At 38.3% G+C, this 23278-nt stretch overlaps 1 protein-coding gene across 2 annotated transcripts in view; it reads left to right on the forward strand.

The window, feature by feature from the left end:
* Positions 1–23278, forward strand: part of OSBPL9 (oxysterol binding protein like 9) — a 107230-nt gene that overhangs the window by 20508 nt on the left and 63444 nt on the right. For both annotated transcript variants that reach the window (XM_042461210.1, XM_042461211.1), the window contains exons 2-4: positions 1250–1300; positions 14074–14152; positions 22314–22390. In XM_042461210.1, coding sequence (XP_042317144.1) covers positions 1250–1300; positions 14074–14152; positions 22314–22390 — 207 coding nt within the window. The remainder of the gene's footprint in view (positions 1–1249; positions 1301–14073; positions 14153–22313; positions 22391–23278) is intronic.

Consider the following 23278-nt stretch of genomic DNA (forward strand, 5'->3'; position numbering starts at 1 on the left):
TCCCTCAAATCTAAATTTTAAAGTTTCAGCTTCCAATGTATCTTCCTTCCTAATTTTTTTGCCTGAAATACATTCAAGTCTTCAGTGTCTAGAAGCTGGAACATGCAACCTGGTGCTATCCAGATGTTAGGAACTGCAACTTGTATGATCCTTGGTGGTTATTCATGTTCAAAAAGGATGTTGAGAAACTGGAGCATGTCTAAAGGAGGGTGACTAAAATGGTGAAGGGCCTGGAAACCATGCCCTATGAGGAACCTAGGGAGCTGGGGATGTTTAGCTTGGAGAAGAGAAGGTTGAGAGGTGGTATGATAGCCCTGTTTAAATATATGAAGGAATGTCATATTGAGGAGGGAGCAAGCTTGTTTTCTGCTGCTCCAGAGAACAGGACCTGGAACAATGAATGCAAGCTACAGGGAAAGAGATTCCACATCAACATTAGGAGGAACTTCCTGACAGTAAGGGCTGTTCGACAGTGGAACAAACTCCCTCGGAGTGTAGTGGAGTCTCCTTCCTTGGAGGTCTTTAAGCAGAGAGGGTAGATGGCCATTTGTCGGGGATGCTTTGATTGAGAGTTCCTGCATGGCAGGGGGTTGGACTGGATGGTCCTTGTGGTCTCTTCCAACTCTACAATTCTATGATTCTATGTTGGCTGTATGAATTATGTAAACTGTATTGCAAAACACCTAGAGGTCATCTAGGATGACCAAACTTATTAGACAAACTAGTTTTAGGAGATGCCAGAATCATTAAGCAACAAAAATAGCCAATGACTTACAGCAGTTTCCAGTGGTTGGACTATTAGGGGTGGGGAACAGAGCTTAACATCTGCTCTATGTAAATAGGACAAAAATGGGTTTTTATTTATTTTGTGCTGTCTGCCTTGTACTGAAGACAGAGAGTTTGGAAGCTCTCATATGTTTTCCTTGGTTTTTCTTTTTTATTCCATGAATCTTATTTCTTCATACTTTCAGCAACTATTTAACCTTTTCAAAATGCATTCCTTATTAGAAGTAAGAGAGTAGTGCTGTGGAGCAGTATTTCCTACAAAGAAGTAAAAGAGGGATGTTTTGGAGTTTCTACATATACCAAATTCCGTGTGTATATAATGTTTCATATCCCACTGTTTTTCACCATGTGTACATTTGCTAATAACAACAAACCTGTTGATAGTGTAATTATAAAAATTATAACACCATTCTGCAATTTGTAGTAGTGTGCTGTTACTAAAGTGATTATTTTCCTGTTTCAGTCAAAGGACAAAATGATGCGGGGATCACGCCGAGGCTGTGTGAGACTGAGAGTAAGTATTTCTTCTTATATTATCTTGCACTTGTCTGACACAACATTTAGGGTCATACTGAGATGGCTTTTGTGCTGTTCTGTCAGTGATCTTTTGAAGGCCAGAAGAAATTTCACACAGATATACTTCATAATTAGCACATAGCAAAGTATGTGGGGTTTGTACATGCAATTTAGGCTGTATTATAGCAGTCTGCCATTCCAGGTGGGCAGAACAAAAGTCCTATAAATCAGCCAAACGTGTAAATAATCTCTCCAATTTATGGTGATTTGAACCTCCAAAATAATTTGGGGAATATAGAGGCTTTGGAGAGGTAATCTGGGAAGCTAAAAAATTGTCCTTTAGTGGCTGCGTGGAGCTTGCAATTTATGCAGCCCATGCTTTACAGTTACAGTGCTTTGTAGTGTGGCCACATGAAGAAGAGAATATGCTTCCTGTATCTTTAACTAATTGTGTGGATTTCAAGAGATATAGCTTGCCACAAAACTTAGAAGTACCTTCTTCTTTGTTGTTCTGTGAGTTCAAGTCATTTTTGACTTATGGTGACTCTGCAATGACCCTATCATGGAGTTTTCTTGGCAAAATTTGTTCAGAGGAGGTTTACTATTGCCTTCCCCTTAGGCTGAGAGCGTGTGACATGCCCAAGGTCACCAAGTGGGTTTTCATGGCTGAGCTGGGAATTGAATTCTGGTATCCAAAGTTACTGTTAAAACATAGAGGTATATCACACGGAGCTTTTTGGTGGTTTTCTGGCTCAGTTCCGGCTCACTTCCGAAGTGACTGCACTTCCAACGATGCGGTTTCACATTGTAAAGTGAAAGTGTTATCAGACACCATTGCTTTCTATGGGAGCTCCTTGCGAGGCATTTCAGCAGTGATTCCAAAGTGACCCCTCATTTTGATAAAACTGAAAAAAAAAAGTGACTTCATAGAATTCGCTTCCAGGCTCACTGCGATTGCACTGCGATTTGATCTGGTGTGGAAAAGCACTCTGATGCCACCCCCCCTTGGCCCCTGTGTCCTGCTCCGCCATTCCCCTCCTCCTCCTTCATGCCATCTCCTCCTCTCTGCCAACCAGCTGATCCCATCATCCCCTGCATTCTCCTAGACCCTGATCTGCTCCCCTCCTTCAGCCTGCCACCAATCCCATCATCTCCTGCCTTCTCCTAGACCCCGATCTGCTCCCCTCCTTCACCCTGACACCTAACCCATCATCCCCTGCTGCTCCTGCATCCCCATCTCGACCCCTCTGCCACCTAACCCATCATCCCCTGCTGCTCCTGCATCCCCATCTCGCCCCCTCTGCCACCTAACCCATCCTCCCCTGCTGCTCCTGCATCCCCATCTCACCCCCTCTGCCACCTAACCCATCATCCCCTGTCTGCTCCTGCATCCGGATGAAGGATGACAGCTAAGGAGGGGGCAGGGAAGGAGGGCAGAGTCCAGAGGCTATTCGAATCGTTGACCCCTCAAAGTATACTCTGGTGTGGTAATACAATGTGCACTCACTCCCCTTTGCTTGAATCCGCATCACGTGACTTGCTTGGAATCCAACTGACTTCTCTTCCCCCTCACTTCGCAAGGGCAACAGAAAGGCAACCAGGTGTGGTAAAACATCACATTTTAACCTTAATTCGCATTGCTAGAGAGGAGTGACTCTGGATCTGGTATGAAAAAAACATCTCACTTTGCATTGCTAGAACAGGAGTGACTGCGGACCTGAGCTGCAACCCCCCCCCCCCACGTGTGATAAGGTCCATACTCTGGGGCATGGAAAGCTGTAGTACCTGTTTTTGTCCCTCCTTTTCCATGTAGTCATCCAAAAGCATAGCTGCTTCCTGATGTTAATTGCTCCTGTCTATTTTCTTGGAGTTTGTCATAAAGAAGGTGCCTAGAAGCTTCTGCTTCCTTTCTGGATTAACAGCAATTTAGTAAAATGTCTAACCTCCCCCTGCCCCACCTTCTAATTAATCAAAATTTTAGAGTGTAGACATTGAAAACTTCTACTTAAATTATGAATATCCTGATTTAGTAAGACTTTGCTTTACTAAAATCTGTCTTTAGAGGACTCTTTATTTAAGAAGGGGCTAAAAAGATGTATGAAAAAATAAAAATGCCATTATGATGTCCTTTAACATAGAATGTTAAAGCTTAATTCTATTAATTTAATAACACAAAGTCAAAGCTTATAGAGAGACTAGTAAAGAAGAAAGATGAAAAGAATGTTATCACATTGATCAAATCAGTAGACTATAACTCCCCCTTATGCAATTATTAGATTTTAAAGGGAGTTTTATTGCCACTTACATGAATCAGACACCCTACCATCTCTTAACATTAAAAAACTTTATCAAAACTTTTAACGTTAAAAAAAGGACTCCCATAGAAGGACTCCTCCAATGAACTATTTGTTGTTGTTGTGTGCCTTCTGACCCTAAAGTGAACCTGTCATGGGGGTTTCTGGGTATTTTTGCCCCAAGGAAAACTTGTGAACCCAGGGGAGACTAGTTTCAGTCTTGTAATTTTAAACTATGATTTAGTAATGAATTTGCACCACCTATTAACAAGAAACAGGTACCTGCTGTCTTTAATCATGTGTTGAAATGCTGAGATCAATTATAGTATGCAACAAAAAGTTTCCACTGTGTAAGCCTGAATGTAGAGTGATTTAGTGGCTTTTCCTATTGAAAGGTAGAAATGAATATAAAGTGATAATTGTGGACATCTTCTGCAAGACGTTTAATTCAAATAGCACAGTTAAAACACCTTGCTTAAAATATCTTGCTATGTATCTGAGATTAAAATTGCCTTGGTAGATAAGAGCTTGTTAAAATCAACAATCTGTTTAACTACAACAGTTAACAGATGCAAGCAGCATTAAACTCTTATAGTAAATTCAGGCAGTAACACCAGCAGCTTTGAAACTTGATAAAAGCCATCTGTATATAGCAATATTCATTATTCTATATTGTACTACTCAGTTTTAGAACTGTTATGTTTACTAGAAAAATAGTTTTTGTAGATTATAAAAACCATGCTCATAGTGACAGTATTTTCTATTTCTGTTTTGTTGCAGATTATGTAGTTGTCACTTGGCTCATACTTACTAGTTATACTAGAGATGATACTGGAGCTGAGATTTTCCCTACCATACTATCTGTTCTTCCATATAGGATAGTACTTCAGAGGTGGTAGAATTTACCATTAATTCTAGGCAAGAGAATGAACTAGTAGTCAAACATGATTCACATACAAACAAATGGCTTTTAGTGCTTTAAGTATTATGTAGCTCAGCTGTCTTCACATTTGCTTGGACCATTTGCAAGTTAAGTAGATGAGTTAATTTCCAAAGATGATTGTGTCAAAGATTATTGTAAGATGCAGTCTTATATACTGTACACTTGAGAGCAAAACTGGGTTGTTTCTGAGTAAATGTAAGATTGATCTGTAAGCATATCTATAACTTGGAGGTAAACAATTAGGCACAAATAAATATCCACTGTTCTTATGCTACCTGTGAGATTTTTTTTCATTTGGAAAGAACTTTTAGAATATAGTGATGAATCATTATTCACTTACAGCATCAAACTTATATATTTGCTTTTGGCTTGGAGAAAGTTGGAGAAAGTGTAGTGATATTTGAGTGTTCAAGAACCAGACAAACAGTGTTTAATAGCTAAACAATGCACTTTTAGTAGAGGTGTCATTTACTAAAGCTCATAGTCCATATAATTTATGAACACTATTTATAAGCATCTATAGAAAGCCCAATGAAATTCATGGGGTTGCCATAAGTCGACAGGTGACTTGAAAGCACTTACTCACACATTCTCAGATCAGCTCAAGGAGCAGTCCACTACTCATAGGTTGTTTCCATGTGGCTCCTCTCTAAGCTGCATCATGTTCTTTCCTTGTGCTTGTTGCCATGACCCTTGCAGTGTGGCAGCTTTTCTAATTCTCTCCAAGTACACTTCAACCATTGGGCAGCCTTACTACTGAGAAGACACTTGCCCACTTCCCTTCCTGCTTGTCACCCTACATTTGCTATCCTCTTGCCACTTCTGCTGCTTTTGGACAAAGGGGAATCTTGTTTGAGGAAGGTGGTACCCATGATTCATCCTCTCCAGAAGCTGGTTCCGTCATCAATTCTCTTGAGCACAGGACCAAAACCACAGAAAGTTGTTACTCTGTTACTGTGTCAAGCTGGGTGTGCAATTCTTTGTTCTGTTAGTAGCTTGTAATACATAATAATAGGGAAAAAATAAACAGTGCATTGTCAAAGAGGATACATCTCAAAAGATGCTGTGAAATATTACATACTCTTATCATTTGACTGCAGTTGACTCTCCACATTTGACTTTTGCATGTTATTTACTGCTGCAGTGCTGCTTCTGCCCTTGTGCCATTTTTAATAGGGACTGCAAACCTTGAGAGACTGAGAGACTGCAAATGTGTGATGAGGCTTGTAAATTCCTATTAAAAATGGTATAGGGCAGCAGCGGAGGCGGTGGCAGATTCCACCAACTGCCTGCTTCTGTCTTGTGAAGGAACCCTGTCACCTAAAAGGCATCCATGGTGGATTGAATTTGTGCATCATACTTTTTTTGTGTGTTAACTATGGTTGCAGGGGACTAGGGTTACTTTTGGTTTTTCCACTTTTGTGGGAGTCCTGCGCTCCAACCCCAGTAAATGTAGAGGGGTGACTATATTTTTAAATTTATTTTTATTAAATTTCAAATTTATACAAAACTGGTACATAATCCAGTGAAAGAAGTAAGAAGAAAAGAAAAACAAGAACAGAAGTATAACCAGAGGATATGGTGTTAATCAATGGTTACTGGGCGGAGAAATCCTGCAAGCATGAACTATCTGGAGTCAATGTGGTCCTCATATTAAGTAGCAAAATATCTTTCCAAAGGTTGCCATGAGAGTCCAGAAGTTGGAGTTGGCATGAAGCCTCCGGTCCTCATAAAACGTGTCCTGTCTTAATTGTCCGTTACAAAGTTTCATTAGAGAGTTTTTTCATCAGCCACATGTTCCAAACTCTTTTCTACCAACTATCACTAGTCGAATTTCCACGCTTTCAGCATCTGACCACCTCTAATCTTGCAGCCATTATGGAAAAAGCAACCAGCTTCTTGTTTCCAAGTATGGCATTGCAGTTAATGAATATGGAAAGTAAAATCAAGGCAGGACAAAATACAAAGTCTGGCATATGACACCTGAGATTTGGTGTAAGGCCAAACACTAGAACTCTTTTACCTTGGGTCATTCCACCCACATATGAATGTATGACCCCTTGTCTTTGCACCCTCTCCAGCATCCCAGTGGGAGATTTTTAACCATTTTTGATAGGAGAATCAGATGCAACTTTAGTGCTAACTAAAGTATGTCAACAAATATGGAAAGCAAAGCGGTGGCCAACAGACTGGAAACACTCGATATACATACCAATTCACAAGAAAGGAGATACAAAAGACTGCAGCAAATATAGGACAATAGCACTAATCTCACGTGCAAACAAAATAATGCTCAAAATTCTGCACCATAGACTCCAACCATACATGGACAGAGAAATTCCAGAAGTGCAAGCAGGATTCAGAAAGGATGGAGCACTGGGGCCACATTGCAAACATGCGATGGCTAATGAAGCGCACCAAAGAATTCCAAACATCCAAGACTACTGCAAAGCATTTGATTGTATAGATCATGAAAAGCTGTGGAATTCACTCAAAGACATATAGGTGCCACTACATCTGATAGTCCTGATTAGGAATCTGTACCAAGGAAAGAGGCCACAGTCAGAACAGAATTTGGGAAAACAGAGTGGTTCCTAATAGACAAAGGAGTCAGGCAAAGCTGTATTCTATCACCCTACTTTTTAAACTTATAATAAATAAGTAAATAATAAAACTTTTATTTATATCCCACTTTTCTGTTACAAGACAATCAAAGCGGCTCACAACATATTAAAATCCACATTTACAAAATTATGTCCCAAATTCCCCCCTTAAAATAGGATTAAACATGTACAATTAAAATATCTATTAAACACACACACACACAAAAATACGAGGACAGAGTGGTGGGCTAATACATGATGTGGGGGGCAGTTATGAAAGCATCATAAAAAAGCAGAATTAGAATCAGAAAAAGGAGGAGTTAGGATAGGAGGAAGCAACATTAACAACCTAAGATATGCGGACGACACCATAATATTAGCAGAAAACATTCATGAATTGTAAATAAATAAAATAATAATAATAATAATAATAATAATAATAATAATAATAAATAATAATTGTAACAGTTAATAAGAAAGGTAAAAGATGAAAGTGCAAAAGCTGGTCTGACGCTGAACATAAAGAAAACAAGAATAATGACCATAGAAGAAATACACAAATTCAATCTAGACAACAAAGAAATTGAAATAGTTAAATAATTCCCATATCTAGGATCAATCATTGACCAGAATAGAGACTGCATTCAAGAAATAAGAAGACTAGGAATGGGAAGGGCAGCTATGAAAGAACTGGAAAAAGATACTGAAGAGCAGAGACATACAACTGAGCACCAAAGTCAGAATCGTTCAGGCCAATTACCATGTACAGATGTAAGAGCTGGACAGTGAAGGAAGCAGACAGAAAGAAAATAAACCTATTTGAAATGTGGTGCTGGAGAAAAGTACTTAGGATACCATGGACAGCCAAGAAAACAAACAACTGAGTCAAGTGTAGCTAAGAACAGCAAACCACCTATGTATAACTTTTAGGAAATTGTCCATCATGGATGCCAATCTGGATTTGAATGGAGGTGAGGACCAGATGCGTGACCATATAGATTCTGATATTGACAACCCCAATTCTGATTGCCATAATGAATGAACAGACTGGCCCTTTCTATATATGCATTCTAGTAAATGACTATGTTGCCGGGCCAGCTGCCGCTCCGGTAGGTGAGATGTGTGAATGTAGGTTCATGTTGAGTTATCACTGACACGCAGGTTGATGCTCAATAACTTTATTTAACTTTTAACAACTTCAACACAGGACTGGTTACTTCACCGTCCTCTCTCCCATGACTCACTCAAACTTCATAGTCTACCTTGTCTTCCCTCACTTCACTTGCACCTATTCCTTCTCCCCAGGCGGTGCAGGCTCCAAGCCAACTCTTGTCTTGAATAACCCAAAGTAAGTGGGGCCCAGGCGCTAACACTGGAAGGGCCTGGTAGGGGCCGTCTCCTTCTTCTCTGGTCCAGGGAAAGACTTGCTGGGCAAAAAACTTTCCATGGGACAGACCCTCTCACCCCCACGCTTGCCGTCTTCAACCCTTCCCCACAGATGACAGCATCCTATCTCTGCTGACCACGCATCCCTCACTTGGGCCGTAATCTCCTCCTCATATTCTGTCTCAAGAACTCTCAGGAGAGCGTCTTTGTCCGCTGTCTCCCTCCCCTCTTCCTGCTTTCCTTCCCCTTTTCTCCCTTCTGGGCCCGGGTCCTCCCTCAACCTAACCCCAGCGCCAGCTGTCTCTCCTGCTTCCAACTCCTGCTTCTTCCCTGGGGCTCCGTCTGGGTCCTTCAGTCTGTCGTCCTCTGATGTGGGACCCCAACCTGACTCCTCCCCTTCTTCCACTCTCTGACAGACTCTCTCTCTCTCTCTCTCTCTATATATATATATATATATATATATGCCGCTATTCCTTTGGTCTGGGATGTAGTTTTTATACAAAAGGTCTCAAATTGAGTGAGTGGCCATGGGAGTTCACCTGTTGAAAGCAATCTCGACATAAAGGAAGTTAACTGATGTATTTGGAATCAAGTGGTATCACTTGGTTGGATGGACATTTGTATCTTATCAGGAGATTGGCGTTTTCCTACAGCAAATAAATAATTAATATAATAAATGCCACACTGTCTCCCTAACTTATTGAGAGGGTATAGGCCATCTTTTGTGAAGTGTGGGTGTAAAAAAGGGTTTCAAAGAAGAAGGGTCAGGGCAAAGATATGTCTCCATTTATTCCAAATCATAAGAGAGGTATGCAGGAAGGGATTTATGTTGGCTTTAAGTTTATGTTTTGTGGTCTACTGAGCTTATTTTGCTGATTTCCAAACTAACACATTTCGTAGATTCATCATTTTTGATCAGTTGTACAATTTGGTTTAATTGAAAGGCGTAAAAATAAAGTTCAATATATGGGACCGCCAACCTTCCATAAACGGGGGCAGTATGTCTGGTGTTTTTAGAAAAACTAGGTCTTTTTTAATTGAACATAAATAAATTAACGACTGTTACTTAGTAAATCTGAATGTGGAGGGGGCCAACGGAATATTTTGGAACAAAAAACAAACGAACGGGGGAGTAAATTTTTTTTAACTAAAGCGATCCATCTCAGAATGGAGAATTTTAATATTTGCCATGTCTTCAGTTTTTGTGACATCTGTGTTGTTAGAGAATAATAATTCCTGAGTATTAGTTGCAGGATATCCCTTGTTATAGTTATTCCCAAGTAAGAGAATCCCAATGGACAGATATGTAAATTCGTGAGGGATTGCCAATGTTGTTGTTGCTGTTGCGATGTATTCATTGTCATCATAATAGATTTATCAAAGTTAATTCGAAAGCCTGAGAATTTGCCAAACAATTTGAATATCTCTTTCAGAGGGGGAAATGATGTTTCTAAGTTTGTCAAAAAAATTGCACTGGTCTTACAGCGTTGACCATTTATATAAAGGCCGGTTATGTTACCAGTAGTTTTAGACCTTGATTAGATTTGCTAAGGGCTCAATCGTTTAATTAAACATCTGGAATAAACTCTTCTAGTACATGGCCACACAGCTCAAAAAACGCACACAAAACTATGGATGCCAGCAATGAAAGTCTTCGACTTCATAAAAGGGGCAATAATGGCATCCTTGTCTAGTTCCTCTGGTGAGGGGGAAAGGTGTTGATTCAAACCCATTAACTAAAACTGTTGCCTTTGAACAATCATAGATGGGGTTTACAGCTCTAATAAATCTATTGCCAAAGTCCATTTCTTTTAATATGCCAAAAAGGTATGACCATTCCATCTTGTGGAAGGCCTTTAAAGCATCAAGGAAAAGGAGAGCCAGAAGTGTGTGTGATTGTTTGGCATAATGTATGATGTTCAGTGTCCTGTGAACTGGGTCGGCCAATCACCTGTCCAGCATGAAACCCGGGATTTATGTATTCCAGGATGAACTCATTCATTCTGGCAGTCTTGATCGAAGCAAATAATTTGGTGTCTTGATTAAGCAAGGCTATGGTTTGGAAAGATCTGGTTTATGTGCTTTCCTCTGTTGTTTTTGGAATTGGTGGTGGTGGTGGTGGTGGTGGTGATGCTGCTGCTGCTGCTGCTGATAATAATAATAATAATAATAATAATAATAATAATAATAATAATAATAAAGATTTATTTCTAGCCCACCCAATTACGAAAAATCCAGGCTGGTTACAACAATAAAATACCTCAAATTACAATAAAATTAAAAAAAAATCAAACCCTAGACCTACCGCCCTCCCATTCCCAGTATTAAACAGTATTAAACAGTTACAGAATTAAACAGTAATAGTATAAAAACATTAAAAACATTAAAGACATTTAAAAAAAAAGGCAGAAACATAGGCAGGGAAGAATAGACAAATGAGGGGACAAATATCTCTATATCTCTATATGGTATTATTTGAGTTCTGTGTTATGTCATGGGAATGGGCTCTCCACTAGAATAGGTGTGGTGGGTGTGTGAATAAAAAGTGTAATCTCTAGCTGATGGATTTCATGTTCTCCATGGGTCTATCATCCCTTCTTTGGCTATCAGATCTGAAATTGGTGACTTTTCTTTTTGTTTTAATGGGGTGGTGGGATTTATCTATTGTATAATTAAGCACCTCATTCATGTCTCCCCCAATGATAGTACAGTGCACCCGTGTTATACGCAGGTGTGCTTTACGCGGTCTTGAGTGTACACGCTCAAGCCACGGGGAGCGTGCAGGGCGCAAGGGGCGGCGCATCCCATTCAAATGAATGGGATGCGTGCCTGCGCCGCCGTGCACAAGCCCCATTCAAATGAATGGGGCTCCAGCATAGGCGGAATTCGCCTTATGCGAGGGGGTCTGGAACGGATCCCCTGCGTAAGACTAGGGCCCACTGTAGTGCCTTCTGCACTCTCTCTCAAGGTTTGTATTTCAAGGCCTGTTATTAGGAGAATAAAAGGTTGCTAACATGAAGCTATTGTTAGCTGTGGTTCCCCTTAATATCACAAAATGTCCAGATGGGGCACATATTATCTTATCAGGTTGAAATGGGCATGAATCCAGAAATAGTATCACTATCCCCCTCGGCTTGTTTGAATCTCCTGTTGTGTATGGAGTTGTAAAAGGGAGATCTTGACAGGATGTCTCCCATTCCTTTCCTATGTGTTTCCTGTAAGAAAACAATACTTGGTTTAAGTTTTTTCAAATAACCAGTGATACGAGTATGCTTCAGGGGCAAAGTTTTGGCGTTTCTGCAGTGTCTTAGGGGAAATGTCCTGAAATACTTGTAAGATGGTATTCTGGAAGGTGAGAGATGATGTTTCATTGAGTTTCTTCAAAACCAAGGCTTTTTTCGTATAGTGCATGAAACAAATGGTTATGTCCCTGGGCATGGAATCTTGTTTCAGTCTTGTTGTCGGAATCCTGTTGATTGCAATTGGAGATCTGGGCAGGTGATATTTAGCCAATTAAGTAAGAAGGATGTCATGTCACTCTGTTCTGCTTGTTCAGCAGTCCCTCTCACCTGAATGTTTAAGCGTGTATTTTTATTCTTCCAGTCGTCCACCTTGCTGGACAGTTAATCATTGATCTGTTCAAGCTGACACAGGTGGGGTTCATGCTGCACTCCATGTTCAAAAGCTACATTTGCCGTGTCTTCTGTATCACAAATGCAGTCAGTGATTGCAGTAAGTTTTGAACTTACAGGCTCCAAGACTGATGCCCAGTCCTCTTGTAGGTCTTTTACCAAATTTTTCCTTAACTTTTCAAGGAGCTCTGGAAAAGGGAAGTCTGGAGATATTACATGATCTCCTTTACCTCCTTTGCTGTTTGTATGTGAGCCATGTGTCATCTCCGGATCTGGGTCTCTGTCATCCGACTGGATTTTTGGCTCATTTGCTGCTGAGCAAAAGGTTGAAATAACCTGATCTGTCAGCCTTTTGATAATTTCATTGAAAATTATCTCCAGTTTTGTGGAAATAAATGAGATTTCCCCTCTCTGCCATTACACATTCGCAATGAAAGAGTGCCCAGGTGACTGTATTATTTCTAGAAGCAAACCTTTCTGCATTGCATGTGTTTTCCTTTGTGCAAATAACGGAAAGTGGAGTATACAATAGTAATTTAACAGCTATCTGCATGCCTTGATTCAAAGAGAAAAAAGAGTTAATTGTGTATAGAGACTTTGATATAGGAATTATTGAAGGCTGTTGGTTAAAGGGTATCAGCAGTATAGACAAGTAGGTAAGAGACAGTTTATCATTTAATGTAGTTGCTGGCTTGCTTTGTTAGAGTGGAAGATTGTAGATCTCCAACAGAAGTGCAAACTCACCAAGAATTCTTTATAACATGTATTGATTTCATTTGGATATGGAGTGTATGTGTATTTTACTTTTAATATTCTTAAAAATATATATGTATTATATCATTTCCCTCTTACATTAAAAGCAGAAATGTAGTTTTGTGACTTACTGGCCACAATGTATCTTCAGATGAATCTGATGAAAATTACGTTCAAAAATGCTTTCTAAATACAGTTGGCCCTTCACATTTGCGGATTTGACTTTTGCAACTTTGATTACTCATGGATTTGATTAATATGTTCTCTCTAGAAATCTATGGGTCCTTCAGTGCAACTCTGCCTGAGGTTGACCATAAAGTCACACTACAGCAGCAAGAGGTTCCTAGAGAAAATGCATCTCTAGACATTTGTAGGTCCTCTAGTGCCATTGTGTGGTCAGCTACAGCCAGATGTTGGCCATAGAGTTGTGCTGGATGACCTAGAGTTTCCTAGAGAGATGTTCTCTTAGATAAAATATCATAGTTTATTATTTGAGTTGTTTTACTTTCACAGGGGTTCTATGCCCAACCTCGGCGAATGTGGACCTTGAATCTATTTGCATGTAGATTAGAGAAGCCTGAAGATGCTAATTGCTCTGGATATCAGTAAATATGTCTATATATAGCTGTGTGTAAAATCTTGTAAGATAACCTGAGAAATATTATTGAAAGTTGTTATGCATTACCCAATAAATTCATTTTTTTTAAAACCCATTTTCCTAGTGGGCTGGAAAATTCTCTGCACCAAGAACAGATTAATAACATGAATTCTAATATGAAAGCTTTTTAGAACTGATTTTGTTTTAAACACTGAAGGGGAAAGATTTTAGTAGTTTTGATTTGTACTTTGGTGTGTGTGTGTGTGTGTGTGTATAATATTGTATGTAGTTTTCTTATACATTTCAAAACATTAAAAAGCCTTTGTCTTGGTTTTTGCTCAAGAAACATAGTGATGTCAGAGAAAGAAAAAAATCAGTACATGATCTTCTCAAGGAGTATAACCTATTCATCTGTAAATAGCTAGTTGAATTCTCAGTTAGTGATTCTGGGAGCCTTACAAAAATTGTCAATGAATTTTGCATTCTAGTCGTGTAGTGAAAGCCTGCATGCTGCTGATGTCACTGCTTTGCCTTATCAGGATTTTTGCTCTTTGTTTCACAGGGAGCTGTGATTGGTATAGATGATGAGGACGACAGCACCTTCACTATAACAGTTGATCAGAAAACCTTCCATTTCCAGGGTGAGTTGAAAGAATAGTTTCTTTCTTATTTTATATCCAATCACAGAAAATTCAATTTTCAGTTTAATAGGCTAATTTTAAGCTTTTTAGAATCTGGACTATTGAATCAATGTACAGGGAACATTCTGGAGCCAGAACCACTGTGGGATGGGGAGGGATTTATTTCTGCAGTGTATACATATGTGCTACAAAGGACTGTAGCTTTGGCAGGATCTGGAGATTAAAAATTTAAAGGATATACCTATCAGTCAAGGGGAAGAGAATAATGGGCTTTCGCTGATGGGTTTGCTTGCAAAAACAAAAACAAAAAATGCCTGATCTTTGTTATCAAGATGTATTCTTGTGCTTTTCTCTATGAAGAAAGCTATAAGATTGTGTGAGGTTGCAGTGTTTATTGATACAGGACTCAGAAGGCTTGAATGTATGAGGAAACCAAAAGGAATATTTGATTTAAAGGTGGACTTTTGCTTCTGGATCTACAACTTCTCATTCATTTCATCTGTATTTCTTAGTTTTTATCTACCAGTTACCATTTTCCTGCTATTTATCTTGTTATTCATATTTGTTAACTCCAATGCCATCTGTCACTGCTATGTTCCGCCATTGCATGCTATGGTTCACCAGTAGAAAGGGTAAGGTACTGTACTCTTCGTTTATACTTTTATATATCCATGAAATAATTTTTGACTACAAAACTAGTAAACAGTGCCATTTTTATAAAGTGTTTCCATATTCATGGCTGTCATCTTTATTTATATCATAAATTTTGCCTGTTGTGGTGTCTGATATTTTTCTTTCCTTTTTCTTTGCAGTTAAACTGCAAGTAAATGCTTTACCTGAGTCAGTAAGCATTTCATTGTAGAAATTAGATTCATGCTGTAATTTTTGTAATATTTCAACATGTGTAATATTGCATTTCCTCCTTCTATTAAGTGCTGAACAATCTAATGTATGACAATATTTTAAATATTTATAATACTAAATTTTAGGGTCTGTATTGTGACCATGCATATTTTCTCTTATGGTGTCTTGTCAATGACTTGGTGAATGATAAATACTGCATTACAAATTTTGCAGTATTTCAAAAAATGCAACATGAATCAGTTTTCTAATTTTGTGAAAAACCATGCTGGCAATTCATACATTTTAAATGTATTACTGAAAACAAAGGAAATAAACAAGTGTTCATCAAAAACTAGCAGAGGTATTGTATACCTTAATGCAGATAAAGGATGAAATCTGCAGTTTTCTACTGCAGTTGTTAAGGGAATACCTTCTGCAGTTCCCCTTCTTCATCAGTTCTGTAGTTTTGTTTTGCCTGCCTGCAGAAAGAAAAGCTTCAGGAGAGATGGACACTTCATAGCAGAAGAATGTTTAATACTTAATAACATTTTGTGTCTTCAAATAGCTATCCTACACAATATTGCAAAGATGCCTTATTTTAATTAAATGAAATGTGGCTTTATGATTATTTGTTTATGATTTATTATAATTCTCCTTTCTACTAATTTATGTATATATTGATGATACATTTGTTTTTATAATAGAGAATTGAATTATATTTAATATGTCAACCCATAGTTAAACCAGGGTTGTCATATGGAGTGGTAGCTCCTATTTTACTAATCTATAATTGGTGTATCATCAGTATAAAATAATCCATTGCTGATAATTTCTATTGTACATCCTAGCAAACAGAGCTTTTCTTTGTATGTTTTACATGTATAAGTACTAGTATTGTGGTCTCTCTTTTACTGGAACAAATAGGGAAGATTTTGATGTTGGAAGCTGATTTTACAAATCATCATTGCTCCCACATCTGGAAGTTCTGGATCAAAATTCTGATTAAGCTAATGTGGGTTTCCTGCATGTTTTCATGGAAGGGCATTTGGTTTTTCTAGTTCTTCCTTTGCCTTATTAAAAAAATAAAATAAAGTGTTCCACTGCTCAAAAGATTTTCAACACTAGGTCAGAGATTAACATCATTTGTGAGTGCTAGAATAGATGCTGAAAATTTTGGAGGTATGCATTGTACTTTATGTTGAAGAAATGTAGAACTTTATGTCCTAGTACATTGTTGGAAATAATGTGGCCTGACTCACAGGAATAAATGATATAACCACGCCAAATTCAATTTTAGCATGTGAACATTTATTTTTATATGAATGTGCATATAAAAATATGCACATACTCTTCATACTGTGCTAGAGCATCCATATTTCTTCCTTACTGTTATTGATTACTTGAATTTGATAGAGGTGGATAGATTGGAAAAACATAAAGATTATTTTCTTCTCCACATGATATTCTCTGTCTACACTAACACTTTCCCTTCTTGCTACAGCTGCATTCAAAGAAGGGGACAAGCCTGCTTTGCAAAACCTAGCCCTGCTACTAATTGCCTAACTGAACAATACTTTCAGATCTTGAGAAGAAAATAAGGAGTGCTTCAGCTTCTCCTTTTGTTGTGTAACTTTTGTTATAAACTCTTGTATAACTATTATATAGCTGCTGTGTTGTGGATACTGAGATCTGTTGTGATGTCCTTAAGGAGCTGTATATCTTATGTTGTGTAAGGCCTTCAGATATGTGGCCTGTACATTTTAGCACAAGAGCATCACTAGTTTGGGCATCTCTTTCTCTCTGAAGATTTGTTAGAGCTAGTGTTTTGTCTTGAGATTGTCATAATTTGGTGTTAAGATCATGCTATATAGCTTGGAAGTGAGGTAAACTTTCCTCTGATTTCTGCTTTTGTTTGATGCAGCACATTTTTGGAGGGATAAATTAAATTAAAGAATAGAATACTTGAGTGTTTCATTGATGACACCGAACTAATTTTTAGATATCATTTGAAATACTATTCAGTATTTGTTATTTATAGCCTACTGTAACTTCTACCGTCTTTCCTAACACTATCTACTTACAGAAGAATCATTGTATACATCAAGTTATACAAGAATCCTCTTTAGTAATACCTGATAGTATTACTTTATTCTGCCTGACAAGCCACACCTTTATCTCTTCAGTCTGATTTCTGATAGATTTGAGAATACTGTTTTAAATCTCAAATATTTGTATTCTTAGAGAATCAGTCCTGTTTTACTTGTTTCATACATATTTAATGTCTTCAGAAATCACCAAAGTCTACATTTTGGTTTCCCTAGTTAAGAATATTGCTGCAGCATAGACTTAGGAAGTATACAATTGCATAGTTATCCCACATAAATCTAATTTGGTGAAGGACAGTGGTAACAAACTGTGTGTTGGGTAGATCATCTGTGTTTGATCTCTTTAGGATGCTAGAATAATGGGTAGCTTTGTATCACAGGTGGGCAACTTTAGCTGGTCCAGTTCTCTGTCTTAGAATGTACTAAAATATTTTATTTAAAGGAAAGCAAAACAATAAGTGGCTAGAAGTCTACTCCTAGTTTTGAAACCTGATTCTTTAAAAAATGTTAATCAGTGGGTGGGGTGCCTCCTAATTAAACAGTGGTACTCCTCCTCCTGCCCAGTTCCCTGCATAGATCATCCACTAAGGTGATCAAAGCTGTCTCTGTCCTATAACTATGTCTGAAACCAGAATGAAATGGATCTAGATAGCCTCATCCAAGAATACCCTTAATTGCAAAGCCAACACATGTTCAAGTACTTTTAAGTTTTAAGTTGTTTTAAGTCTTAAGTTGTTTTAGTATTTTAATGTTTTTAACCATATTAGAACCATTTTAATTTCCAAGCTGCCTTGAATCCTAGTGTTGGGAAAAGGGTGAGCTATAAATAAATGTAATAATAACACAAACAGTGCATCTCAACTCATGGCAGCCTTGTGGATAAGACATCTTCAAGACTCCCCATCACTCACTATTTATCTTAGTACAGTACTTACAGATTCATACATGTGACCTCCTCAATAGAGTCCATCCATTTTCCTCTCTTTCTCCTCCCCTCCACCTTTCCTAGCATTATGGTCTTTTCTAATAAGACAGCCTCTGTTTAACGATCTTGGCTTCTAGGGGAATCTCAGGCCTGATGTGTTCTAGGACCCTCCCCCCCCCTTTTTTTTTTGTTTTGTTTCAGCTGTCCACAGTATCCTCAGCACTCTTGTGCAGCACCACCTCCCAAATGAATTCATTTTCTTTTTAATCTATTTTCTTAATAGTCCAGTTCTCACATCCATACATATAATGAGGAAGACATTTGCTTGTATGATTCTGACATTTGTGCTTAGTTATATATCTTTGCTCTTTATGACCTCTTCTAGTTCTTTCATAGATGCCCTTGCCATTCTTAGTCTTCTGATTTCTTGACTGCAGTTGTCATTCTGATAAATGTTTGATCCAAGGTATAGGAACTCTTTAATTATCTAAATTTCCTCATTGTCTAGGTTGAATTTATGAATACCTTCCATGGTCATTATTTTTGTTTTCTCTATGTTCAGCAGTAAGCCTGCCTTTGCACTTTCTTCCTTGACCTTCCTCAGTAGTTGCTCTAGGTCTGTGATGTTTTCTGCTACTAATATAGTATCACTTGCATATCTTACATGTTGCTATTCCTTCCTCCTGTTTTCACACCACCTACTTCTGTGTCCAAGCCTGCTTTTCATATAATATTTTCTGCATGTAAGTTGAATTGATAGGGTGAAAGGATGCAGCCTTGCCTAACCCCTTTGCCAATTAGGAACCATTCTGTTTCTCCATGTTCTATTCTAACAGTAGCCTTTTCTCCCGAGTATAGATTCTTCATCAGTATTATTACATATGTTAGCACTCCCTTGCCTTTAATCCACAGTAAATGAGAATAAAACATACAAAAAGTTGCTTCTTGTTTTTGAAAATACAGTGGTCAGGTGCAACTCAGATTTGTTTACTGGGAAACATAGGAAAATATAGATGCCTTTATCTCTAGTCTTGCTTATTCTAGGTGGTGTTACTATGTGATATACTAATTTTAAAAAAAACACACTCAACTGAAGCCATTGCCTTCATTGTATAGAATGGGGTAGATAGCATTTGCTGTGTAGTCCCACTTTATGTAATAGAAAATCTTCCTCTGGTGATAGATTCCTTCCATGAATGGCTGAACATGGTATTTTCCAATGCAATTTAAAAATCATATTCATCCATGTGAAAGAAGAAAAAATCCATGAGTGAGCAATGCCTTTATTAGGACTATCTATCCTAAATGGCACAAACATATGTGAGCTTTTCAGTTCATCAGAACTGGTGGTTGTATATCTTTCTACTTCTCTTCTATCCAAATTGATTTTAAACAAAGACAGATTTTTGAGTTCCATTTGGCATTTCTGTTTTTGGAATTGAGATAAGTGATGTGTCCCACATACCACTGATCAATTATTTGCAATCTCCATCTTAAGACAGTAACTTCACATCTCATACCTATAGCATCTGATCTACTTTTTAGATTTCTGTGTTCATCACTACTTTTTGTATTGCCTGGATAGATGAAAAGTTTTGGAGAACTCAAAAGCTTGTACACATTTATGTCATAGAATCATAGAGTTGGAAGATAGCACAAGAGCCATCTAGTGCAATCCCCTGCTATGCAAGAATGCACATTCAAAGCACTCCCAACAGATGGCCATCTAGCCTCTGTTTAAAAACTTCCAAAGAAGGAGACTCCACCACACTCCGAGGTGGCATAATCTACTGTCTTAATAGCTCAGAAAATTCTTCCTAATGTTAAGGTGGAATCTCTTTTTCTGTGCTTTGAATTCATTCATTTTCTGTGTAAATTTACAGCGCTTCATAAATAAAGGTTAATAATAATAAAATTGCTCCATGTCCTAGTATCTGGAGCAGCAGAAAAATAAGCTTGTTCCATCATTAATATGACATCCTCTACTTTAACATGGCTATCAGGTCACCTCTTGACCTTCTCTTCTCCAGGCTAAACATACCCTAAGCCACATCTTATAGGGCATGGTTTCCAGACTTTTTACTATTTTGGTCACCCTCCTCTAGATATGTTCCAATTTGACAATATCCTCCTTGAATTGTGGTGCCCAGAACTGGACACAGTGTCCCAGGTGAGGCCTGATCAAAGCAGAACAGAGTGGTACTGTTACTTCCCTCAATCTAGACACTGTTGGCTCATGTTCAGTTTGTGGTCTACTAAGATTCTTTATTAGAAGAGGTCGCGTGTATCAATAAAGGGACAAAACATTTTTAATTGTTTTAATGTGTTTTATATATGTTGTTAGGCCCCTTGGGTCCCACTTTGGAAGAAAGGCAGGATTAAAATAAAATATTGAGGGTTACTGATAAGATAGAATTGAGTAAGGAAATTGCTGGATCCACGGCGTCTCCAAGGTTTAAGGAAGATAAAGAAGAATCCAGAGCTTGGCCAAAAGACACAGGATCAATAGAATGAAGGTTGTGAAAGTGGCGTTGGACAATTTGACGAGGCGGTGGATTATGAGTGAGGGCAAAAGAGATGGCACACAGCAAATTTAAAACAATAGAGTTTTAAAAAATACAAAAATACCTTACGATATAACTCTTTAGTTGGCTGCCCATCCCAGTCCCCCAAGTGTTTGTCATAAGACTGACAATTCTGTAGATGCCACAACTTGTATCTTATAATTATTTTGATACAAGATTTTGGATTTTGTACACAGGGATGTGAACAAGTAGGAATATACAAGGCTCCTTTTCTGGTCCATCTGACAAGCAAAGGTGTGGTCCCCCCAAGCTATTATGCTTAATCAACCCTTTACTTTTTGGGAGCCAATGGTTGACTATCATCTTGAACAGAGGGAGGTGACTTTCAAACCCTGTGAGTTAGCCACATGATTCTTCATGTGGGGAAGGCACTTCTGACCAACATGACATCTGGAAGAGCAGGCTGCAGGAAGTGCAGCTCCAGCCCAGAAAGAAGATGACTGAAAGTTCTGGGTGGTATTTTTCTGCACAAAATGTCTGTTTGTCTGGACACTACAGTCCCACTTGTCATTAGCCAGGAAGGTCTTCGTTTAACTGGAATCTACATTTCTGAATTTGCCACTATGCTAATGCTGACAGACATTGATATTGTCTATGTCTTGGCAAGATATTGGTCTACCTCAGCTGTGAAATAGATGAACCAGGTATCTTTCAGCTAGAATGGCTATACAGTACTGGTAGAAGGCCAACGTAGCAAATTTTGCATCTTTCTGTGACCTCTCTACGATCCTTCTCTTAGGGACTTTGGGCACTCCATGAGCTGGAGGCCCCAAGTGTTTAGATCTTCTTCCAGTAAGTTCTGAGAACTCTTGTCAGTGAACACTTAAAACAGAGTAGCAGACTTTATCATCCCTAAGGGAGTGAAATGCCCATACTTCAGGACACCCAGTAGCAAAATCACAAGTCACTCCCACTTGCCATTGTATCCTGCTTAGTTTACTTCAAGGCTTAATTTACCTCATTGCTTAATCTGCATTACAACAGCCTAGGATTCCATGTTTTCCTTGCACTGGAGTTGTGATGCATGGAATGCAGAATTTTGCTATTTATGGTTTTCTATGTACACTTAGTAAAAGTAAAATCATTGACATTACCATATGAATCCGTTGTGTAAAATTAACGGTTGTTTAAAATCAATAATGTGGCTGGCATCCATAGTTTTTTGTTGGCTTTTTGGGCTATGTGGCCATGTTCTAGAAGAGTTTTTTCTAGAAAGAGGCAGAAACTCTTCTAGAACATGGCCACATAGCCTGAAAAACCCACAAAAAACAATGTGGTGAACATCTGAAGTGTAACAAACTTTATAGGAATTGGAATATGGCAATAGTGTGGCTCTCTTGTCTTGTTATTTTATAAACAAAGAATTTTGAATTCATCCCCCTTTCACATGTTTATTTGCTTTTCTAAGATGGCATTAAGCACATAATCTCTATTGTATGGCTAGAAAGTAATTGAATTCTATCAGTATGATGGAGCATTGGTCAACATAAAATTGCATGATATGCTTTCATAAATGTTGACTACTATAGATTTCCTCTGCAATAACTTCAAACTCACTCATTAGACATAAAATTACTTTCCTCATGCCAACTGACTCATTTAATTATTACCTTGTTTGTTTAATAACAAGTATAGCTATCCTTGTTTAATTTTTGCAGTTGTTGTGTTAAGTCCATGTCAGTATATTTTTAATATTCTTTTAGCTCGGGATGCTGATGAAAGGGAGAAATGGATTCACGCTTTAGAGGAAACCATCCTACGTCATACTCTCCAACTTCAGGTGAGTTTATGAGAATCTCTGTAAGAATGCCTGTTTAAAATGGGGTGAAGTTGAAAGTGATGCATACATTTTAAACATAACACAGAATAATTCAGTTTTATCAAATGTTACACATATCATTCTGTACCACATACCAATTATTTTCCAAGTTCATAAGTGCACAGTATTTCTTACACTGAATATGAAATTAAGTCATTTTACATGTCCATCTAGGAAGTAATACTGTACACTGGAATAGATATGTTTTGCGTTGGTGCTGTGTTGCCAGTATGCGTATGAAACCTTTGTGGTGTAAAACTAGGGCTATTGATATGAAAAAACTTCTGGAGGGGTGTCTTATATGGGCTCAGTTTAGTGATACATTTCTGGATAAATTTTTAAAAACATTTTCTTTATGCATTGTCTTATTAAGAGAGCTCTTTTTCAAATATATATATATATATTGTAGCCAAGGGTCCGTTAGGGGAATTTTATTATGATGTTATTAGTCCGAATATTGCAAGAGGGGGCTGGCTACAAGAGCCCTCCGAGATCGTCTCCCTATTTGTATACGGAGTAGACCAGGGGATCCCAATAAATAAAGCTGAGACGGATATTAATAACTAGATGTCTACTTTATTGAACAAAAAGGGGGAACACACACACAATGCACACACACACACACACACATTCAAGGCTCAGGAAGAAAGGTTGGAAATGTGGAAAAGATGTTTAGGCTTTGCTAATGGTATACTCACCAAGATGTAGTCTTCCTCCGGGAAGAGAATGGGGTGTTGGACAGTGAGACAGTCTGCTCCGCAACCTGGGTTTGAGCAGAAATGCCGGCTACCAAAAACAGAGGTCTGACTGACGTGGAGTAAGTAGACCTTGCAAATGGCGCGCTGAGCA

This window comes from Sceloporus undulatus, chromosome 4 (genome assembly GCF_019175285.1).
Source record: "Sceloporus undulatus isolate JIND9_A2432 ecotype Alabama chromosome 4, SceUnd_v1.1, whole genome shotgun sequence".
NCBI lineage: Eukaryota > Metazoa > Chordata > Lepidosauria > Squamata > Phrynosomatidae > Sceloporus > Sceloporus undulatus.